This window comes from Archocentrus centrarchus, chromosome 13 (assembly GCF_007364275.1).
Source record: "Archocentrus centrarchus isolate MPI-CPG fArcCen1 chromosome 13, fArcCen1, whole genome shotgun sequence".
Taxonomy (NCBI): domain Eukaryota; kingdom Metazoa; phylum Chordata; class Actinopteri; order Cichliformes; family Cichlidae; genus Archocentrus; species Archocentrus centrarchus.
In genome coordinates, this window is record NC_044358.1 from 4,360,198 (window position 1) to 4,378,924 (window position 18,727).

Consider the following 18,727-nt stretch of genomic DNA (forward strand, 5'->3'; position numbering starts at 1 on the left):
TTTCGCTGTCTGATCAGAATAAATACATAAATATGTTTAAAGTAAAAGCGAGTTTGAAGATGCAACTGTTGCTTTCCCACAGAAATAATGCTTCTTAATGTTGCTTCTCTGAATGAGATCCCGGATCTTTATTATATAAGTTCATAAGACAAAGATAAATGAGAATATAACCTTACCCCATTGTGCATGCATTATTCAGAAACGATCAGGCCATTTCATTTAATGCTCGTGTTGCCTCGAAGCATCTGCTCTTGTAAGTATAATCGATTTGTAGGTTCAGAAGGTTTGATCAAATGTGTAAATATCCATTCTGAAAACATCCCTGCCCACACACTACTTTCTCTCCTCCTCCATGCTGTGCCCTGTCTCTAGTCTTCACAAATTTAAAAATGTCCACATATAATTGAATTGATTACAGTGATCACAAACAAACTGCATTTGGCAAATGGGTGTGAACAGGAACATGTTGGGCTGCTTTATAAAGCCTCTGGATTTGCATGATGTGAATTTCATTTGCGGTTTGAAGATGTGATCTGTTCAAATGACACTGGGATATGTGTGTGTGTGTGTGTGTGTGTGTGTGTGTGTGTGTGTGTGTGTGTGTGTGTGTGTGTGTGTGTGTGTGTGTGTGTGTGTGTGTGTGTGTGTGTGTGTGTTTAAAACATTAGGAGTAACAGTAAAAGCAACTGTAAGGTGCTTTTAGTCAGGGAGGGAAATTGTGTGGAGATACAGGGAGAGAAGAGACACAAGAAATCAGACAAAGTGCAAAGAACAAATCACATTTTTGTGCAGCCTTTCTTTAAATGAATGCACTGTGTTGATTAAATTAAATATGGAAATGATGAAAAGCCTGAGATAAAGTTCAAACAAAATTCAGAATTGTCATTTTAAAAGGTTCCCAAAATTTTTGAGACATACACCATGTATTTTTGGTTTGCAGGGACAGACTTTAGCCTAATGGCCACTACATGTAAGTTAGTCAGGTTAATAGTAGCACTCACCTGCTGTGTCACCAAATAAAATTGCTAAAATCATGGCACATGAATCAGCAACATCGAAGAAACAAACAGTTATACAATGTGAGGTTGGAAAGGAAGTTTGAAACTTAATTTGGAAGTAAAACACAAGTACTAAGTGTCCACCAAATGTTGGAAGTGGAAATGGAAATGGCATGGATGTCTTACAAGAACTGGAAGCTGGACTCAGACATGGTGCCTACTTATTGGAATAGAAAATTGCTCTCCTGGCACATCAGAGAAACAGAATTTGAAGCTTCTGAGTTTTCTTTCATTTTGTGTGGCCCACTTAACACATTAGTGTTTTCCCATTCACACACTTCAACTTGGCTCATCATACTAATAATTCAAGAGATATCTGGTCATACATCTGGCTGTTCTTCACCGATCTCGATAACCGCTCATCTGATCTGCTTCAAACTTTGTGGGTTTACTCGACATTGTTTGGATGAGTAGTTCTAATATGTTGCTGTGTTTTTTGTTATCACTGTTTCCTCTATGGGGACTCCCATAAAAAGCCCAACCTAACAGTAATAAAAAGCATGTTTACAGCCTGGTACAACAACTGTTGGTCACTTCTATTAGTCTTTTAATGCACAAAATATCGATATGTGTGTCCATGAATTGCACTCGTACAGTTTATGAATACAGCTTGGTAACATGATAGATTTAAAACTCTACCCTTTCATCCAAATATGGTCACTTATCAGATACTCTCACCAACTTCACCTACCAATGGCTCTTTATTTTGGTACCATACTGGCAGCACAATATAATAAATATATACTTCAACCCCTCATGATGATGTTACAGTCAACCCTGATTTCCTACTATATTTGACAAATAAATGGCTTCAAATTCATAAAAAAATGACACAATTACTGAAGTATAGATTGATTCTTTTTTTTTCAGCAATCATTCAATTCCTACTAGCAGATAATATGACAGTCATGTGCTTTACCATCTGAAAAGAGAAGGAGAAGAACAGGAACAATGAAGTATGCAATTAATGAATCGTTGATTAAAACAAGAGTTATAGAAGGAGGGTTAGAAAACAATATATCAGAAAGAGACAAAGAACCATGGCAGTCAATGACCAACACAAGTTGAAGTACAGCCTGTTCAACACACCAACCCCTGGTTCTGAACCACACATATCAAGACAATCCAGCCATGCTCTGCTGTAATTACTACTCACTTCACCTCCATAGCTCTTGATTCCACTGTTGATGTCTGCTCATTCTCTTTTTCTGGCCTCTTGTTTCCCATCATACTCAGCCATTCTTTCACTGCCAGTGGTGCAAACCATGTTGCCATGGCAAACAGAGTAAATGAGAGATGGAGCCCTGAGGTATGATGATACGGAGCATTGTGTGGGAGTGGAAATGTGTGTGTGTGTGTGTGTGTGTGTGTGTGTGTGTGTGTGTGTGTGTGTGTGTGTGTGTGTGTGTGTGTGTGTGTGTGTGTGTGCTTGTGTGTGCGTGCTTGTGTGTGCGCTTAACTAGATGTATGGATTCTGGCAGAGGGGTGTGATTTGTGCAAACCACATTTACACACAACAATAGGCTTTTATGTTGTGTGCAGTCTGTCAGGTGGGGGGGTGGAGCCCAGCAGATGTGACAGATGAATGGGAGTAGGCCGATGAGACGGAGAGCTGAGCACCCAGTGTTCCCAAACATGTTTAACTGAGCTTTAAGTCAAATAACGCAGCCATGTAGCAATGATGTCTTTGTTCACATTCTGCACATAATTAATGTAGACATGGAGGTTTATGTGTACTGTGTATATATGTGTGTTTGCTTGATACCCAAAGCTTTCTCTTTTCAATTCAATTCAATTCAATACACAAAATGCCAAAACAGCTGCCTGAAGCCATTTTATATTGAAAGGTAATATAGATTAAGTTTCAACAATTACACGACCCCCTCTCAGCAAGCACTTGGCAATAGGGTTTAATCCCGGGATCCGGGATTCCCGGGAAATGCGATCAGAACCATTTCCCGTTTCCCGGGAAACGTTAGACGGGAAACCGGGAAAAAAGTCGCGCGCGTCGATTTGACTTTCAGAAAGAAAAGAAAGCTTCAGAAAGTTAAATTTAAGGAAATATTGAGAGAAGGGTTCGTTTAAAAGCATTACTCTTCATTTCAGGCACGTTCAGCCTCCGTTTAAGGCTTCAGCCTTCATCTCAAGCGTTTTAATAGAGGTATTACACAGTTGTACTTTTTTCCTCTTTAATTTGTTGAAATCGTAGGCAATGTGTTTACCCTAAGGTATTTTGTATTATATAATTTTATATTATTATATATTGTTATATTGCATTATATAGCCTATAAAATATGCCTGCCCTGAACAATAAAGAAATATCTGTTTAACTTCGAGTGTTTCTTTTCCTCGTTTGCAGCCGCTTACTAACAATCATGAATTAGGATACGGGCCTAATGTGTGAAGAAATTATCATGAAATAGATTGCTTTAACATATTTCGCTTTTAAAATGGAGTTGAGTAAAATGTATATTTTTTAGGCTATAATGATTGGCCAGTTTTTCAATAGACGATTCACAGCGAACCTACTTTAACCCTCAGACACGGTGTTATAAATTTGCTGTTGCCAGAATGGCAATGACCAAGTCGTGGTGCATTACTCAAGGCCCTGTGTTATGTCATATTATAGTGTAGTACGGTAGTTAACTTTTCAATGACTATTACAGCGTTCCACTGGTGGAGATATAGTGCAACAGATGTCGCCACGACAGCGTGGCTGAGCCTTTATCAATGCTGTGGAGATGAACCGTATTGTTTTGCACCAGCAGTTGTAAAATAGCTTGGTATAATTCCATGTACAATGGAGGAATATTCGAATTATATTTGTTAAGGGAGTGTTGAGGAACGATACAACACCGCATAGCTCGAGCACTCGAATGTCCAGATGTAGGTTTTATTGCGTTAATCAAGCCGACGTTGCCCCCTACTGGGCATAACAGGACATAGCTGGAAAGCTACCTCTACAATATCAGAATAGGTTAAGGCCGACACAGGCTACAGAAGGCCTAATTAAAATAAATAAATAAATAAACTTTTTCCCGGGATTCCCGGGAAATGGCTCGTCATTTCCCGGGATTTGATTCATGTCATTTTCGGGAAAAATATTAAACCCTACTTGGCAACACTGGGAAGCCCCACGCAGCCTAGACCTATCACAGCACAGGGTTCAGGGTCAGCGGATCCAGCCCTAACTGAAGGCTTTATCAAAAAGGAAAGTTTTAAGCCTAATCTTAAAAGTAGAGAGGGGGTTGGTCTCCCAAATCCAAACTAGGAGCTGGTTCCACAGACGAGGGGTCTGAAAGATGAAGGCTTGCCTCCCATTCTACTTTTAAATGCTCTGACCACAAGTAAGCCTGAGAGTCTGAGAGCGAACTGCTCTATTGGGGTGATACGGTACCATGAGGTCTTTAAGATGGAATGGGGCCTGATTATTAAAGGCCTTGAATGTGAGAAGCAGTCCTACATTTTTTATTAATATGTGCATTGAAGGACATATTCTGCTCAAAAATGACTCCAAGATTCCTCACAGTGTTACTGGAGGCCAAAGTAATGACATTCAGACCAAGTATCTGGTTAGAAATCATTTTTCTAAAATTTGTGGGACCGAGTACAATAACTTCAGTTTTATCTGAATTTACAAGCAGTAAGTTAGAGGTCATGCAGGTCTTTATGTCTTTAAGCAATTTGTGCAGTTTAACTAATTGTTGTGTGCCATCTGGCTTTATGGATAGATAAAGCTGGGTATCATCTGCAAAGCAATGAAAATATATGCAATGCTTTCTAATAATAATAATGGAGTCTAGAGTATAATTGGCCATTATATTTGACCTTGAAAATGTTTACCTTGCCTTTTTTGGTTTAATTTCTTTCAGCACAACCTCACATGTGTGACTGTACAGTTTTTTTTTTTCATTTTGACATACCTGTACTGTATTAACACATTGGACCTAACATGGACCTAAGACTTATAATTCATTGAGCTACACAGATTAAGCTACACTAAACACCACTGTGCACTGTAACAGGAACAGGAAGCGATACAATACTGCAGTGAGAGCCAATACCAAGTGAGTGAGTGAGATTGTTTTTCATTTGGTAGCCCACGTGGTAGCCATGTGGCCCAATTAATGGCCAAGCAAACAGCTCAGCTAGTACTTAAGCACCTGCATATACACATGCAGAAGGATACGAGTATACAATCCTCACATGCACATACACACCTTGACACAGACCTGAGGCTTATCACGGTGTGTACACAGATCACTCAGCCTTAGCAAACACTCAACTGACCATATATTGTGTCTGCTGGTGACAGAGTATGTCTCCCATTGTGTGTTTTACATAGAGATACTGACCTGGTATAGACTGGAATCAGCATGTACATGATAAAAATTAACAGAAAATAAACTGAAGTTACTAACATATCAAAGGAGGGTTCGGACCAAGAGGCAACCAAAATCATGCCAAAGTGTCAAAAAACTAGTTCCTCTAATAGCCATCTAAGGCAAGTCAATCTCAACAGATTCCAAGTTAAAGCGCCCCACCTTACAGCACAAAATAAATATGTTTAATGCCTGGTACCATGAAGTTTTTTGTTAATTAAAGCTAATTTACACAATAATATGTACTTTTGTTTTTTTTGAATATGACAATTTTAAACTTTATTAAGGATTAAAGTTAGGGAGATGGCCGCTTTGGGTGACATGCCAACATGTGGCTGTAGTTGCTTGCTGTCTGCTAGGTTCTTGAGTCACTGAACTGGACCCCTTTATGGTATTTATACCGTCTGTGCCCACTTATGTGTTTTTAAAGCAAATATCTCAAATATTATGGCTTGTATGCGATTAATTGCACTGGATATATATATATATATATATATATATATATATATATATATATATATATACATATATATTGTTTGGTGTCTTCAGCAAGCAAAATTGTTGTCTGTAATTTTGTATCAGCTCTGTTGTGCCTTTGCTGTGCCAAGAGGAGCTCTCTTGTAGGCTCCTCTTGTTACTCTTTTTCTTTTATTTTCTTTCTTTGTTTCTTTATTTACATGTTTAACCCCTTAACTGGCAGCAAATAAAATCATCTGAAACAACTACATAACACCCTCTGGTTATTATTGCCTCTGAACAACCCATTTCATAGCCTATTAATCGGCTGCGTCTAGTCCGCGGGCCGAATGAAGTGCATTTATATGGCAGGCTAGACCCGCCCATTTTGACTGACACCTCATTCGGCCAATCATGTTAAGAAATGGGTTTCCCAGAGCCAATAATACTCAGAGGGCGTCACGTAGCTTTGTCAGGTGATTTGGTGCAGCCAGCTACATGATTGGCCGAATGACGTGTCAATAAAAATGGGAGGGTCTAGCCTGCCATATAAAAGGGACTACAAACGGCCCGTCACCGGGCCCTTGCCAGTTAAGGGGTTAAATAGCATGGCCCAACAGCACCAGAGCCAACAGGTGTGAAGGGGAAGAAGAAATGATAAAGAGATTTGAAGAAGGGGGGATGGTCAGTAACTGCTGCATTTGTAACAGAACAGACCCAAAACTAACCCAAAACCCCCCCCCCAAAACAAACAGCACCTGAAAGAGAAGAACACAAGAACAAACAACACATACTCTTGTTCTGTTGCTTCTGTGTTTGTGCATGTCTATGTTTGTCAAGAAACACATTTGACAATGAGGGTGAGAAGCCACAACAGCGACCCCCGGAGCCAGAGACAGACAAAGACTCGGGAAACCCAGGTCGCCTGCAGCCCCCCAAGAACACTGAAAACCCGAGATCCCACATCCTGATGATAACCGCGTGCCTAACTACAAAGGAGGAGGGAGGTCCCAGCTGGGGTTCCCACAGCCAAAGGGCAAGAGCCCCAGAGAACCAGCAACAATGGGCAGCCGAGGCCCAACCCAAACCATAACTCCTGAGGGAGCAGGCCAAGAACCACGCCAAAACATCCAGCCACATGCCCAGGAACCACCAAATACCCACCTCCTGGGTGGACAGCAACAATCAGTGAGGAGCAAACATGTCTCACTGGGGCCGAGGCACACCAAGCCCCAGACCCAGTACCAGCCATACATGCATGCACGCACACACATAAAGGCAAAGACAAATGCACAAGACACACTCACCCACATCAACTCACCCTCCGATGCATGGGTGAATTAATGCCCGCAGAGCCAGTAGCCACCCCAGAATGCAGTCAGCTCCACCCCCAAAGCACTAGACAGCCCCCGCTCCAGGCCGGGTGCAGGAAACAGGGATGTAGAAAGACCTGCCTGCTCCCCTCCCCACTCATCTGGAAGGTGAAATGTTGGGTGCATGTGTTGGAATGTGAGTGTATGAGGTGTAAAAAATGAGTATGACTGTATGAAAACTAGAGTGCTATTAAAGTTGAGGGGACAGATGCAAAATGAGCACCAGAAGGAGAGAGCCAGCAATTAACTGGCTCAGTAAGTACCCCCCATTTCCAACACCCCACCACGGGGAAGAGGCGAGCAGGCCTGGGGTCCCAGAGCACTGCTAGATCCAACGCCAGCAACCACCACCCTCAGCGCGGAGGGCAGTATAAAGTGTGCAGATATGCCATCTGCACACCAAGCCCCAACACCAGTCAACCACAGACATATAAACAGACAAAAAAGGCAACAAGACAAACTGGCCTGAGTATGAGACAAGCTGCTCCCAACCTACCCATCATACCCCACAACTGGGGACAATTGACAGACAACAGGGAGACAAGACCACAGCCGAAATTTACACAGAAATTCACTGTTGTTGACTCAACATTTTGCTATAAGTTCTTGGAATGAAATTAATTTTCCATGTTGAATAACACGTTCTATATTTCTTTCTCTGGCAAATAACTGGATTGTACCAAATGGGTGTTAGTTTACATGGGATAAATGAAGACTTAGCTATTTTTTAAAATTCCCACCAGGCTGTCAGAGAGGTGCTTATGTTAAGGCTTTTAAAGCAATTAGGATGCTTGATACTGGAGCTAATGAACGGCAGATCTGAGATTTTTACTTTTCCACAAAGTGCTTGTTCTAGGTCCAACCATGGGCTGTCTAACAAACTTGATTTGATCCATTCTGAAACCTACTACAACCTATTGGCTAAGAAGTAGTGCTAAAAATCTGGTAGACCATCACCACATTTTGGCTTTTGTAAAAGTTTTAAACTTATTCGTGATGGTTTGTTTTTCCATAGAAAATTTCCATAGAAATTTTGAAATTTTTGATTCTAGTGACTTAAACCAAGCAACAGAGGGTTTATTAGAGAGAACAGATAATTGATTTTTGGCAAAACCATAATTTTAATGGTGGAAATTCTCCCCATGAGTGATATAGGTAAAGTATTCCAACATGTGAGATCATCCTCTATCATTTTTAATAGAGGAATATGATTCAACCGTACCAAGTCTGAAAGCCTGGAGGAAAATTTTATACTTAAATATCGTTGCCTGAATGTAGTGGAGTGGTGGAGATGTTCTGAAAATTACAATTCAGAGGCAAAACTGTTGATTTACCCCAGCTGATGGAGTAATCTGATATAGATGAGAACTTATCTATCAATGTGATCGTCTTCAGAAGAGAACCTTGTGAGTTACCAAGGAAAAGTAATACATCATCAGCATAAAAACTTATCCTATGGTCTGTATTTTCAGTTTGAATTCCTTTAATAATTCCATTTTGTTGAACTGCTGCTGCTAATGGCTCAATAAAGATGATAAAAAGTGAGAGAAAGAGTAGGCACCCCTCTGCAGACTGAAGCTTTGGAAAGCTCGTTTGTCCTAACACGTGCATGTGGAGAGCTGTATAGTGTTTCCATCCAGTTTATGAAGGATGAACCAAATACAAATTTATGTAGGGCCTGGCCACAGGAGGAGATAGACAAGAAAAGTCCTCACAATGCACAGAGGTCTCCACTTGAAATCCAGCATCCTGATGCACTACAAACAATAAAAAGAGGGAGGGCAAGGAGTAATGAGTGTCAGGAAGATAGAGAAGCATTGCTCTAGGAATGCCTCAGGCAACTGAAGACGGATGGCCATGTGGAACGGGAATGAGAAGGACCACGGGATGTTCCATCAACAGATAGAGGAAGTGGCTGACATCAAGAAATCCTACCAGTGGCTAGAAAAGGCCAGCTTAAAGGACATCACAGAGGCTCTGATCATGGCAGCACAAGAACAGGGCCTCAGAACCATATCCATAAAGGCATAAGTCTACCATATACAACAGGACCCAAGATGCAGACTGTGCAAAGGTGTCCCGGAGGCTATACAGCATGTAGTACCAGAATAGTAGCAGAATGTAAGATGCAGGCCAGAGCAGCACACACTGAGCGGTACACACAAGAGGCTGGATTAGTGTACAAAAATATCATATGGATTAGAAGTCCCCAAAACCACCAAAGAAGGTTGAGAACAGCAGGGCTAAGGTCCTGTTGGACGTCACACTCCAGATAGACAACAAGCTGCTGCCCAACCAACCAGTGGTGGAACAGAAGACTGCAGTTGTGTGATGTGGCAACAACAGGAAGAAGGAGCACGAGAAAATAGAGAACTTGCCAGGGCTGTAGGAACTTGAGAAGATGTAGAAGGTTAAGTCCAAAGTGGTCCCAGTGGTGACAGGAGCATTATGAGCTGTAACCCAGAAAATGAAAGAGTGACTCCAGCAGATTCCAGGCCTAACATCAGAGGTCTCTGTCCAGAAGACTGCATTCCTAAGAATAGCTTAGATGCTGTGCAGAGCCCTCAAAATATCAGGCCCCCTGGTAGAGGACCTAAGCATGAGGATCACACCCACACCCACACATAAACTTTCACAACTTCCTGACTTTTCTGTATTCTGACTCTGCTGAATAGCTTAGGGGGTATACTGAGTGAAGCCATTAAGTTTATTATGTTTTTATCGCCTATTCTTTACCAGCTGTCACCAGTCAAATAGTCTGTAATTTTCAGAGAAGTAGGATGAACTGTGGGGAGACCTTGTTTGAATGCAGTGTCTCAGTTATTGTGTCTACCTTGTGTTAAAATTGTCTCTACTAGTTTAATTAGTTGAAATTCAGGTGAATAATTATAGAGTAGCTACACTAACAGTCTTATTATCTTTTATCACAAAGTGGAAGGAAATGGAGAAGAGAGTCTCTCCCTTTCTAATTAAGATGACAGATTGACTCAATTTGCACAGATTCTGACTGTGGTGTCAGGTATGGTCCCTGGTGCTCCCATCACAAAATGATTAAATGTGAAATCATCACAGGGGTTTAAAAAGCATTTAGTAAGTGATGTCTCACGGTTGCCTAGGGACAGCTTTGGATGAATTCAACACAGCAGAGAGTAAAAAAAACAAACAAAAGGGGGGGGGGGGGTTGACATCTGTGTGACCAACCTGGTAAGATCAGCCTGCTGCTGGAGCTGCTCTTGTACTTTACGGCAAACCTCACCAGCGGTGTCGTAGACTTTGCCGACCTTGGTGAAGAGGGCTGCTATCTTGTCGCTGCGGAGGAACCCAGCAGCTCGTCTCTTCAGCAGGTGGCCCAGGCAGGCCTCAATGGCAGCTGGAGAGAGGAGGCCAGGAGAAAGGAATGGAGTGGGTGGGTGGAGAAGAAGAGAGAAAAGCTTAATTTTGAATATAAGGATATCAACAAAAAAAGATGGAGGCCAACATAATTATCAAATTAAATCAAATAAAGCCTGTAATATTTGCTAAGCCAAAGAAAGGTGTAGGACATCTTTATTTTAATAAAAAGAAGAAGATATTATATACCCACAAGAAGCTGCAATGTTGACTATATAACACAGTTTAAAAGTCCAAAAGATACTCTCAACCTCACAGTCTGTGGAACTAAAAACTGAATTTGTCTTAGGGGTGGCACAACTGAAAAAACCAAGCCAGTACAACCAAATAAACGAAATGGCCCAGACAATACCATTTATATCAATTTAATATTTTTTTATACCCTGTTCTAGTGTTTGCATCTCTGTGCTCTCACACTCTCCACTCAGTCTTGCCCCACTGAGCTCTAACATGTTCACAAATTCTCCTGCAGCACAGAGGAAGATAGAGCTGTTCCAACAATAAATTTTAAAGTGGTAAAGTATTTTTTAACTGCGTCTAGTTGACACAAACTTGACAAATCTTGAAAAAATTTCACTACTAATTTGTAAAAACCACTATGACATGCTAAGAAAGCACAACAGGATAAACTGCTGCCATTTGAATTTTGTTGTGCATGTCCTCGTGCAGTTAAAGTTCAGGTGCTGGAAGACTTAATGTCTGAGTGAAAACAACTGCCATCAAAGACAGTGGAGTACATCTAACTGTGGGACAAGATCCATTTTTGGGGGCAAGCAGTTGAACAATACCAGGACCATGACAGCAACCTGGCCATCAAGGGAGTGGGTACAGAACACAGACAGGTGGTTAGCAGTGACTGAGCTTTCAAAATATGGTTTTGCTCATGAATAAATTGATTGTGGATGGCCTAATTTAGACTGATTCAAGATCATTTGTAAAGAGATAGACTTGTTTTTGAAACAAATGACAAGAAAACCTAATTTCCAAATCTTCTCACAGGACGCACATGAATGTGAGAAGTACTAATGCGAAGCTTGTAAATCATCCAAAATGGGATGAGTAGAGGGTCCCTGCCTAGTGAGCACAAATATGTTCTGTCATGGAAATTTGCCTTCCTTTTGATTTTGTATCTAATTTTTGCTTTTGGGAATGTCTAGTCATTGTGGAGTTATCAAAGATCTTCCTCTGAACTGAATGTCTGGAAAGTGGTAAGTGCTAATTAATACACATACTGCGAATGCAGAGTTAGTTTGAGAATATAAACATTCTGAAAGAGGTGAATGTAATTTATCTGCAAGTGAGCTGAACAGAAGTGTTTAAGAAGAACACACACAGTTTCTATGTGCACGTGCAGGCTTTTTACTTTTGCTAATAGACTTATGTATGGAGATAAAGTTATTAGTGAAACACCCTCAAATATTTAGAGGGTTGGAGTGTGCAGCTACTTCCAGAGTGCCTTTTACTCTACAGGTGCCTGTGGTGTCCATTCAGTACAAAGTTAAACTTATAGAAAACTAATATTCTCAAAATTGGCTCTGGAAAATTACTACATTTGCAAGAAAACTGGTGGGTTGTAAGCATAAACCACCTGCAAATTGCAGTACAGCATCAGTGTAACCTGACACTGTTGGAAAATCTGCATTGTGTAAATTCTTAACACAAGAAAAAAAATGTAAAGCTTCTGATCAAGCCATAGAAAAGGGAGGAAAAAAAACCCTGAATTTTTAATTAACATTTGCCACATATACACAATATGGAGAGCATCTTTTTGAGTCTCTACACTGCCAGTTACTATGAAACGAAATAGAAATAGAATCGAGTGAATGTCCAGTTACTCTGTATCAAAGCAATGCAATCCATTCACTTTAGCCAGTCCCCAATGTAACTTTACCAATATAATGCATTTATCAGCAAGAATCCTTATTATGCTGCTGGTGTCAGTGCAGCAAAAAACAACTAAGAAAACTGATAATAGGCTCTATACACCACTCATCCTTAAAATTAAAAACAACCTAATACTATTTTGTAGGTCCTCTTCTTGTCATGAAAAAGCTCTGACAGTGACACATGGCCTCTAAAGGTGTCCTCTGGTATCAGGTAGTAAGGTGTTTGCAGTAGATCTTTTGAGGTATTGCAAGCTGCATGATAGAGCCTTTATGGATTTGACTTTTTCCAGAGCATCCCAAAGATGCTCAATTGAATTGAGATTTACATAATTGGAAAATCAGCACCTTTAACTCTGTTGTGTTCCTTAAACTGTCCATCCATCGATTTCCTGCCGCGTATCCAGGTTTGGGCTGCAGGGGCAGCATTCTAAGCATGGGAAGCCCAGACCTCCCTGTCCCTGCCAACCTCCTCCAGCTTATCTAGCCAAGAGATACAATTTTTCCATCATGTGCGGGGTCTGCCAGCCTCCTCCTGGTAGGATATAGTTGAAAAACCTCCTAGTTAGATGCCCAAACCATCTCAACTGTCTTATTCCTTTCAATGGGACAGTGAAGTACTGGATAGTGGACAGGAAAGCATGGAGAGAGAGTGGGTGAAGACACACAGCAAAGGGATTTGGCTTGAACCCAGAGCACTGGGTTCAAGTCAAATCCCAGACCATTTCAGGTAACCAGCCCACCCTGTGAGCTAAACTGGCACCCCATGACAGAAGGTTCTGAATGTTGTACACACTGTTCACCATTCAAAACCTCAAACCTGATGAATTTGAGAAAATCTCTGTTTTTGACAAGTGTATAGATCTGCTTTACACACACACACACACACACACACACACACACACACACACACAAAATGACTATGTGAAAGAACAAATGCATTAAGAACAGGGCATTAGTATATTAGCTGAAGCAGAAGTACAGAGGGGCACTGACTCATATGCAGAAAATGAGGGAGAAATTGAGGTAAACAGTCTCTTTCTAGCTATGACCCATCCATTAGCTGTCTCCCTCCCTCCCTCTGTAATTGCTGCATTAGTGCTCAGCCATAATGAGCTTTAGGGCTGATGTTGAAAGCAAGATTGTAATACAATTATTTCAGCAAATGGAAACAGAAAATTTGCCTTGTACGTACTACAAAATATGTTTGCAGATTGTTTTTAATAAGCATCGTGTTTTATTAATGCACTGTAATATTGGTAAACATAATTTAGAATAAAAGCATCTGCAAATTCATCCAAATGAGCTTCTATGTAAACATACAGAAGCCACAAAGAATATCTTTATTAATTTACATAGAAAAGCCATATGTAAATGCAATTCATGTAATTCATATCAGGTTTGAGCCTTTGTGGCTTTCTGCTTGCTTTTGCTCTGTGATGTGAATCTACTGGATAATATTACAGTGGAACATAATGACCAACAACATTATTCTCTGCAATGCTGGGAAAAACTTGTGCTTTATGGGTGCAATCATCTGCTTTTATTGCTACTCTTAGAGCCTCAGAGGACTGCTCTGAGGCTGGATGTTTTCAACTCAGAAAGCTGTCTACAGTATATTCACAGCAGCTTCAGTCTGGCAGATTAATGCGCTAACATGGGGATGTTTTGTTGGTAATACTTTTCTTGTGTAAAATCGACCTTTATCTTATTAAAATGGGATAGCCAGGATTAGCATCGGTACAGTTGAAGAAGAAGTGAAGGTTTACAGGGAGGATACAATCATCCTGGAGGGAATATCGATGCATGGTTGTTTCTGTGGAAACACAAGAATTGAGGAGAGGATGTAAGCAGCTCCCCCGTGGGAGGAGCCGCACCTCAATCTGCTACCTCCTCTCACAACTGGCCCGCTAATTCATGTTTTGGGTATCTGTGGCTCTGATGAATCTTTAAAATCCTTGCTGTTATGCAAATAATTACCTTCATTCTTGGGCTGTGGAAGAAAACACAATGAAATAAGTGCTTTAATTTTAACATGTCTGGGATCACCGAGCAGAGGGAGGCTCATCTCAATACTACAGACACACGCTCACAATGCAAAATGTTCATTTTGGTTTAAAACAATCGCCTAATTCTTACACTCACTTCCTACCTCTGCTGATAAGTGATGATACACTCTGCATTCATGAGAAGTATAGCTGTGCCTTTTTGACAATTTCAACACCAATTTAAAGACCCATCTGTCTATGATGCCCATTTTTGGAATTTTGTGAAAATTTTCTTTTTTTCATAATTTAATTCAAAATGGCAAACTTTCATATATTATATTTTAATTACACATAAAGCCTCTTTCAAGCTTCCTTTGTTTTAATTTTGATGATTATGGGTTATAGCTCATGAAAATCAGAAATGCAGTATTTCACATTATTGGAATATTTCCTAACCTCGATCAAAAAGGATTTCCAATACGGAAATGTCCAACTTCTGAAAAGTACGTTCATTTACAGTGCCAGTCAAAAGTTTGGACACACTGACCCATTCATTTGAACAGGAGGCCAAAGTTGGGCCAAAGCACCAAGAAACCAGGAACAATAACTAAGACAACAAATCTAAAGGGATGGTTATAACAAGCATATGGAGTGGAAATATGCTGGTCAAAAATATCAAAGGAGCACTTTTTTAAACAGAGTATAGCATCAAAGTATCAAGTTAAGTAAACATCTGGGATTTTGATCTGGTCAGTTAAGTATCAGAGGGGGTTGTCAATCAGTTTCAGCTGCTTTGGTGTTAATGAAATGATTTTACAGGCGGAGGCTACTGACACTTTTTCCTCATCTTTTCTGACAGTTTTTTCACTAGTTTTGCATTTGGCTAGGGTGAGTGCTACTACTGGTAGCATGAGGTGATATCTGGACCCTACAGAGGTTGCACAAGTTGTCCAACTCCTCCACCAGGAGACAGGCAGTTTCTCTAGGAGTCTTCTAGTGGGCCCTGTGCTCACTGCCTGGCACCGTAGCGCCTGACTGGCATTTGCCATAGAATACCAGAATTAGCATCCAGCAGCTCAGATCTGGGAGGAGATCCCCCAGGACATCATCCGTTGTCTCATTAGGAGCGTGCTCCAACATTGTCAGGCATGCATACAAGCATGTGAGGGCCATACAAACTACTGAGTACCATTTTGAGTTGCTGTAATGACATTTCAGCAAAATGGACTAGCCTGCTGCATCCTTTTTTCATTTTGATTTGCAGGGTGTTTTGGATTCAGCCCTCTGTAGGTTCATAATTTTCATTTCAATCAAACAATGTGGCATCGTTCGTTCCTAACACATTACCCAGTCCATATCAGTACAGGTATCCATGATTTATTTTCCCTTTGAGATCTGATGTGTTTTGAGTGTTCCTTTAATTTTTTTGAGCAGGGAACAAATAAAGAACTCAAAAATTAGCTCACAACAGTCTCATTTTTTCTCACAGGGTGGAGAAAAAAGAAACCTTTACATCATAGTGCCTATTCTGCTCAGAACTATTTCTGCTTCAGGCTCAGCTTCAGTACTTAGTACATCACGACACATCTGCATGACTTACTGAGGAGCACAGTGACTGGAGCTGTTCCCAGCACTAAATCTGAAAGTAGAGTAATGCCTGTCAGTGACTGTATATACAATAAGCATAGTTTCATTTGATCTTTTACTCATGTCCCAGACAGCACTGCATGCCTTTTTATTTGCACTTCAGTTCCTTAAAGATATTCACTTTAGTTTGGTGACCTAAAGCATATTCCTGTGATTTTACTGTTTTGTCTCTGGCACTGAAACCACTTTCTCTCAATCAATTAATCAGAACCTTTTTTTTTTTAGATGTGTGCTATGTACATACAGTATTTGCACACAATCTCCTTCAGACAAAATTTACTTGATCTTTACATGCATTTTGTATATTTTTTTGTGTGTGTTTTTCATTTCTGTTCTTCAAATGCTAACAAAGAAAACAAACCGAGTGTCATCAAGGTAGTGGCAGGTGGATCTGGAGCTATCTCCACTGAATTCATTAGAAGATCTAATGAAGACAAAGTTAATTAGTGCCACTTGTCTCCTGTTACGTTTGACACCATCTGACAAATTCTGCTTCAGCTTTCAGACTGTCTCACCTTCACACTTCTTAACATTATTTTCTGTCTAAAGCAGCACTGCAGACTCTAAAGCACTATGATAAAGGTATATGTGGTTTAAAACTGCAAGTGTGGCAACAAAGTTTGTAGAAACAAGACAATTAGAGCAAGAAATGGTGCTGGTCACAACAAACCCTGCCCGCAGCAAACGTTTCAGCTGATTTGAATGTTGTCTGTCTCTCAGACGTGTCACTCTCCAAACATTAAATCACGAAGCCAACACATATATGCATTAACTGATAAATGTAGCCTGTGAATCCAGAATCTGGATCAGATCCCGATGATGTTCAGTTTGGCACTAGTTCTTGGCCCTCCACAACGGTGTACCGAATATTAGATTAATCCAATATATGGGAGATATGACTTTTTAAAATACCCTAGTTGCCAGGCAGGCAACTAGGGTATGCAGTTCTGGCTGGACTAGACAATGTGGTAGCAGACAAATAGCAGACTGACTCGATCTTAATGCCATTTTATCACCATCTTGGTGCACCAACGTCGGTTTGAAGACGTTAATTGACTGTAAGTGATCGCAGACCTGGTCCCCATATTCAAATTAACCATTTCAAAGGCCTCACACCTCACACACCACTGCTTCAAAGAAACTCAACTACCAGCAACTGAGAAAAACAATCAGCCATCATCATGTTGCTTTTATAGGAAATACCACAATATTCAACCTAAAAATACTGAGTTATGAGTTTTGCGTAGCCTGAACCCCTCTGCACATCTAAAACATCTGCAGCCAACTACCTACACTGCAGCAGTTTGTACAGACTTCACACACATTTTTAAAATCATCTGCAGCTATAACAGGTTGCTGGCCATTAAATAGACCAGAGCGTTATGAAAACATCTAACCATGTTTGCTGTGTGGGATGTGTACATAATAATATTATATACCTGCATGAATGTGTAAACTGATTGATGACTTTAATAATCCTGGTGGCTTTAAGCCTTGACAACTGACACACAGGTTGGATGTCGGTGTGTGTGCTGTGCATCTGGCATCATTATACATTATGTTTTAAGTATGTCTGCGCTAACACATCAAACCACTTAGTACTGGGGTAAATTCAGCAATGGATAGATGTGATGGATGATGGTGATGGATTATCTTATACCTTCATGCCTTGAAGGAAATTCCACCATAAAACCAATCTCTAGTCATAAAAACAGCTTATAGTGAAGTTTTTTAAAATACATATTTAGCATAGCATTAGTTCTGGCAGACCACAGATGCTATAAAAAATTTAGCCCCCCCTACTATCCATGCACAGAGGTCTCATGGATCTTCCAGGAATGGTAATGCTATTTTCCAGAGAACTGATTGGTCAGTAGGCAGTGATTTCATCCTCACTGATCTCTAATCTGGAACCTGTTCTAGAGCAGGATCACAGAGTAAGTTACCGCAGTGATATACCCAGGTAAGAAATGATCCACTTTTGTAGTAACGAAGCGTTGGGAAGAGCTCATTTTTCTGCACTTCAAAGGAAATACTTGTGGAACTGATTACTTCCCTGATTACTGATTACTTCCCTGACATCCTTCAGTGAACAGCAAAGTCTCTGAGTTATAAAATGGCTTGATTTAGACTTCACATGACTTCAGTACCTACAGCTAAATAATCTTACTACCAAAGAAATATGTTTGAAATTTTAACACAATATATATATATATATATTTTTTTTTTTTTTTTTTTAAATCATAGTTTAATGAAAGTGTTTAAAATGTATTTCAGTTTCTTTTACATGGCTGGTGCCATTTATAAGTACAGGTTATAATTCTGCTGTTAATTTATATATAAATCATATGATATTTCCAGCCCAACACTTGCTATAAATATACTGCCAACTATTTTCATTTCCAAGGGTCTGTACCTGTCTCGCTTTATGAGTCACGCTGCTGCTCCCGAAGCAGGTGCAGTCAGAAAAAGTAAAAGTAAGATAGTGGCGGACAGTGACGAAACAACAGAGACAGATGGAGGAGACTGCGAGGCAGAAAATAGCACAGA

The 18,727-nt window shown here is 40.4% G+C and overlaps 1 protein-coding gene across 1 annotated transcript in view; it reads right to left on the bottom strand.

Moving 5' to 3' along the window:
• Positions 1-18,727, bottom strand: part of sgsm2 (small G protein signaling modulator 2) — a 112,172-nt gene that overhangs the window by 40,825 nt on the left and 52,620 nt on the right. The window contains exon 3 of the mRNA XM_030744456.1: positions 10,471-10,639. Coding sequence (XP_030600316.1) covers positions 10,471-10,639 — 169 coding nt within the window. The remainder of the gene's footprint in view (positions 1-10,470; positions 10,640-18,727) is intronic.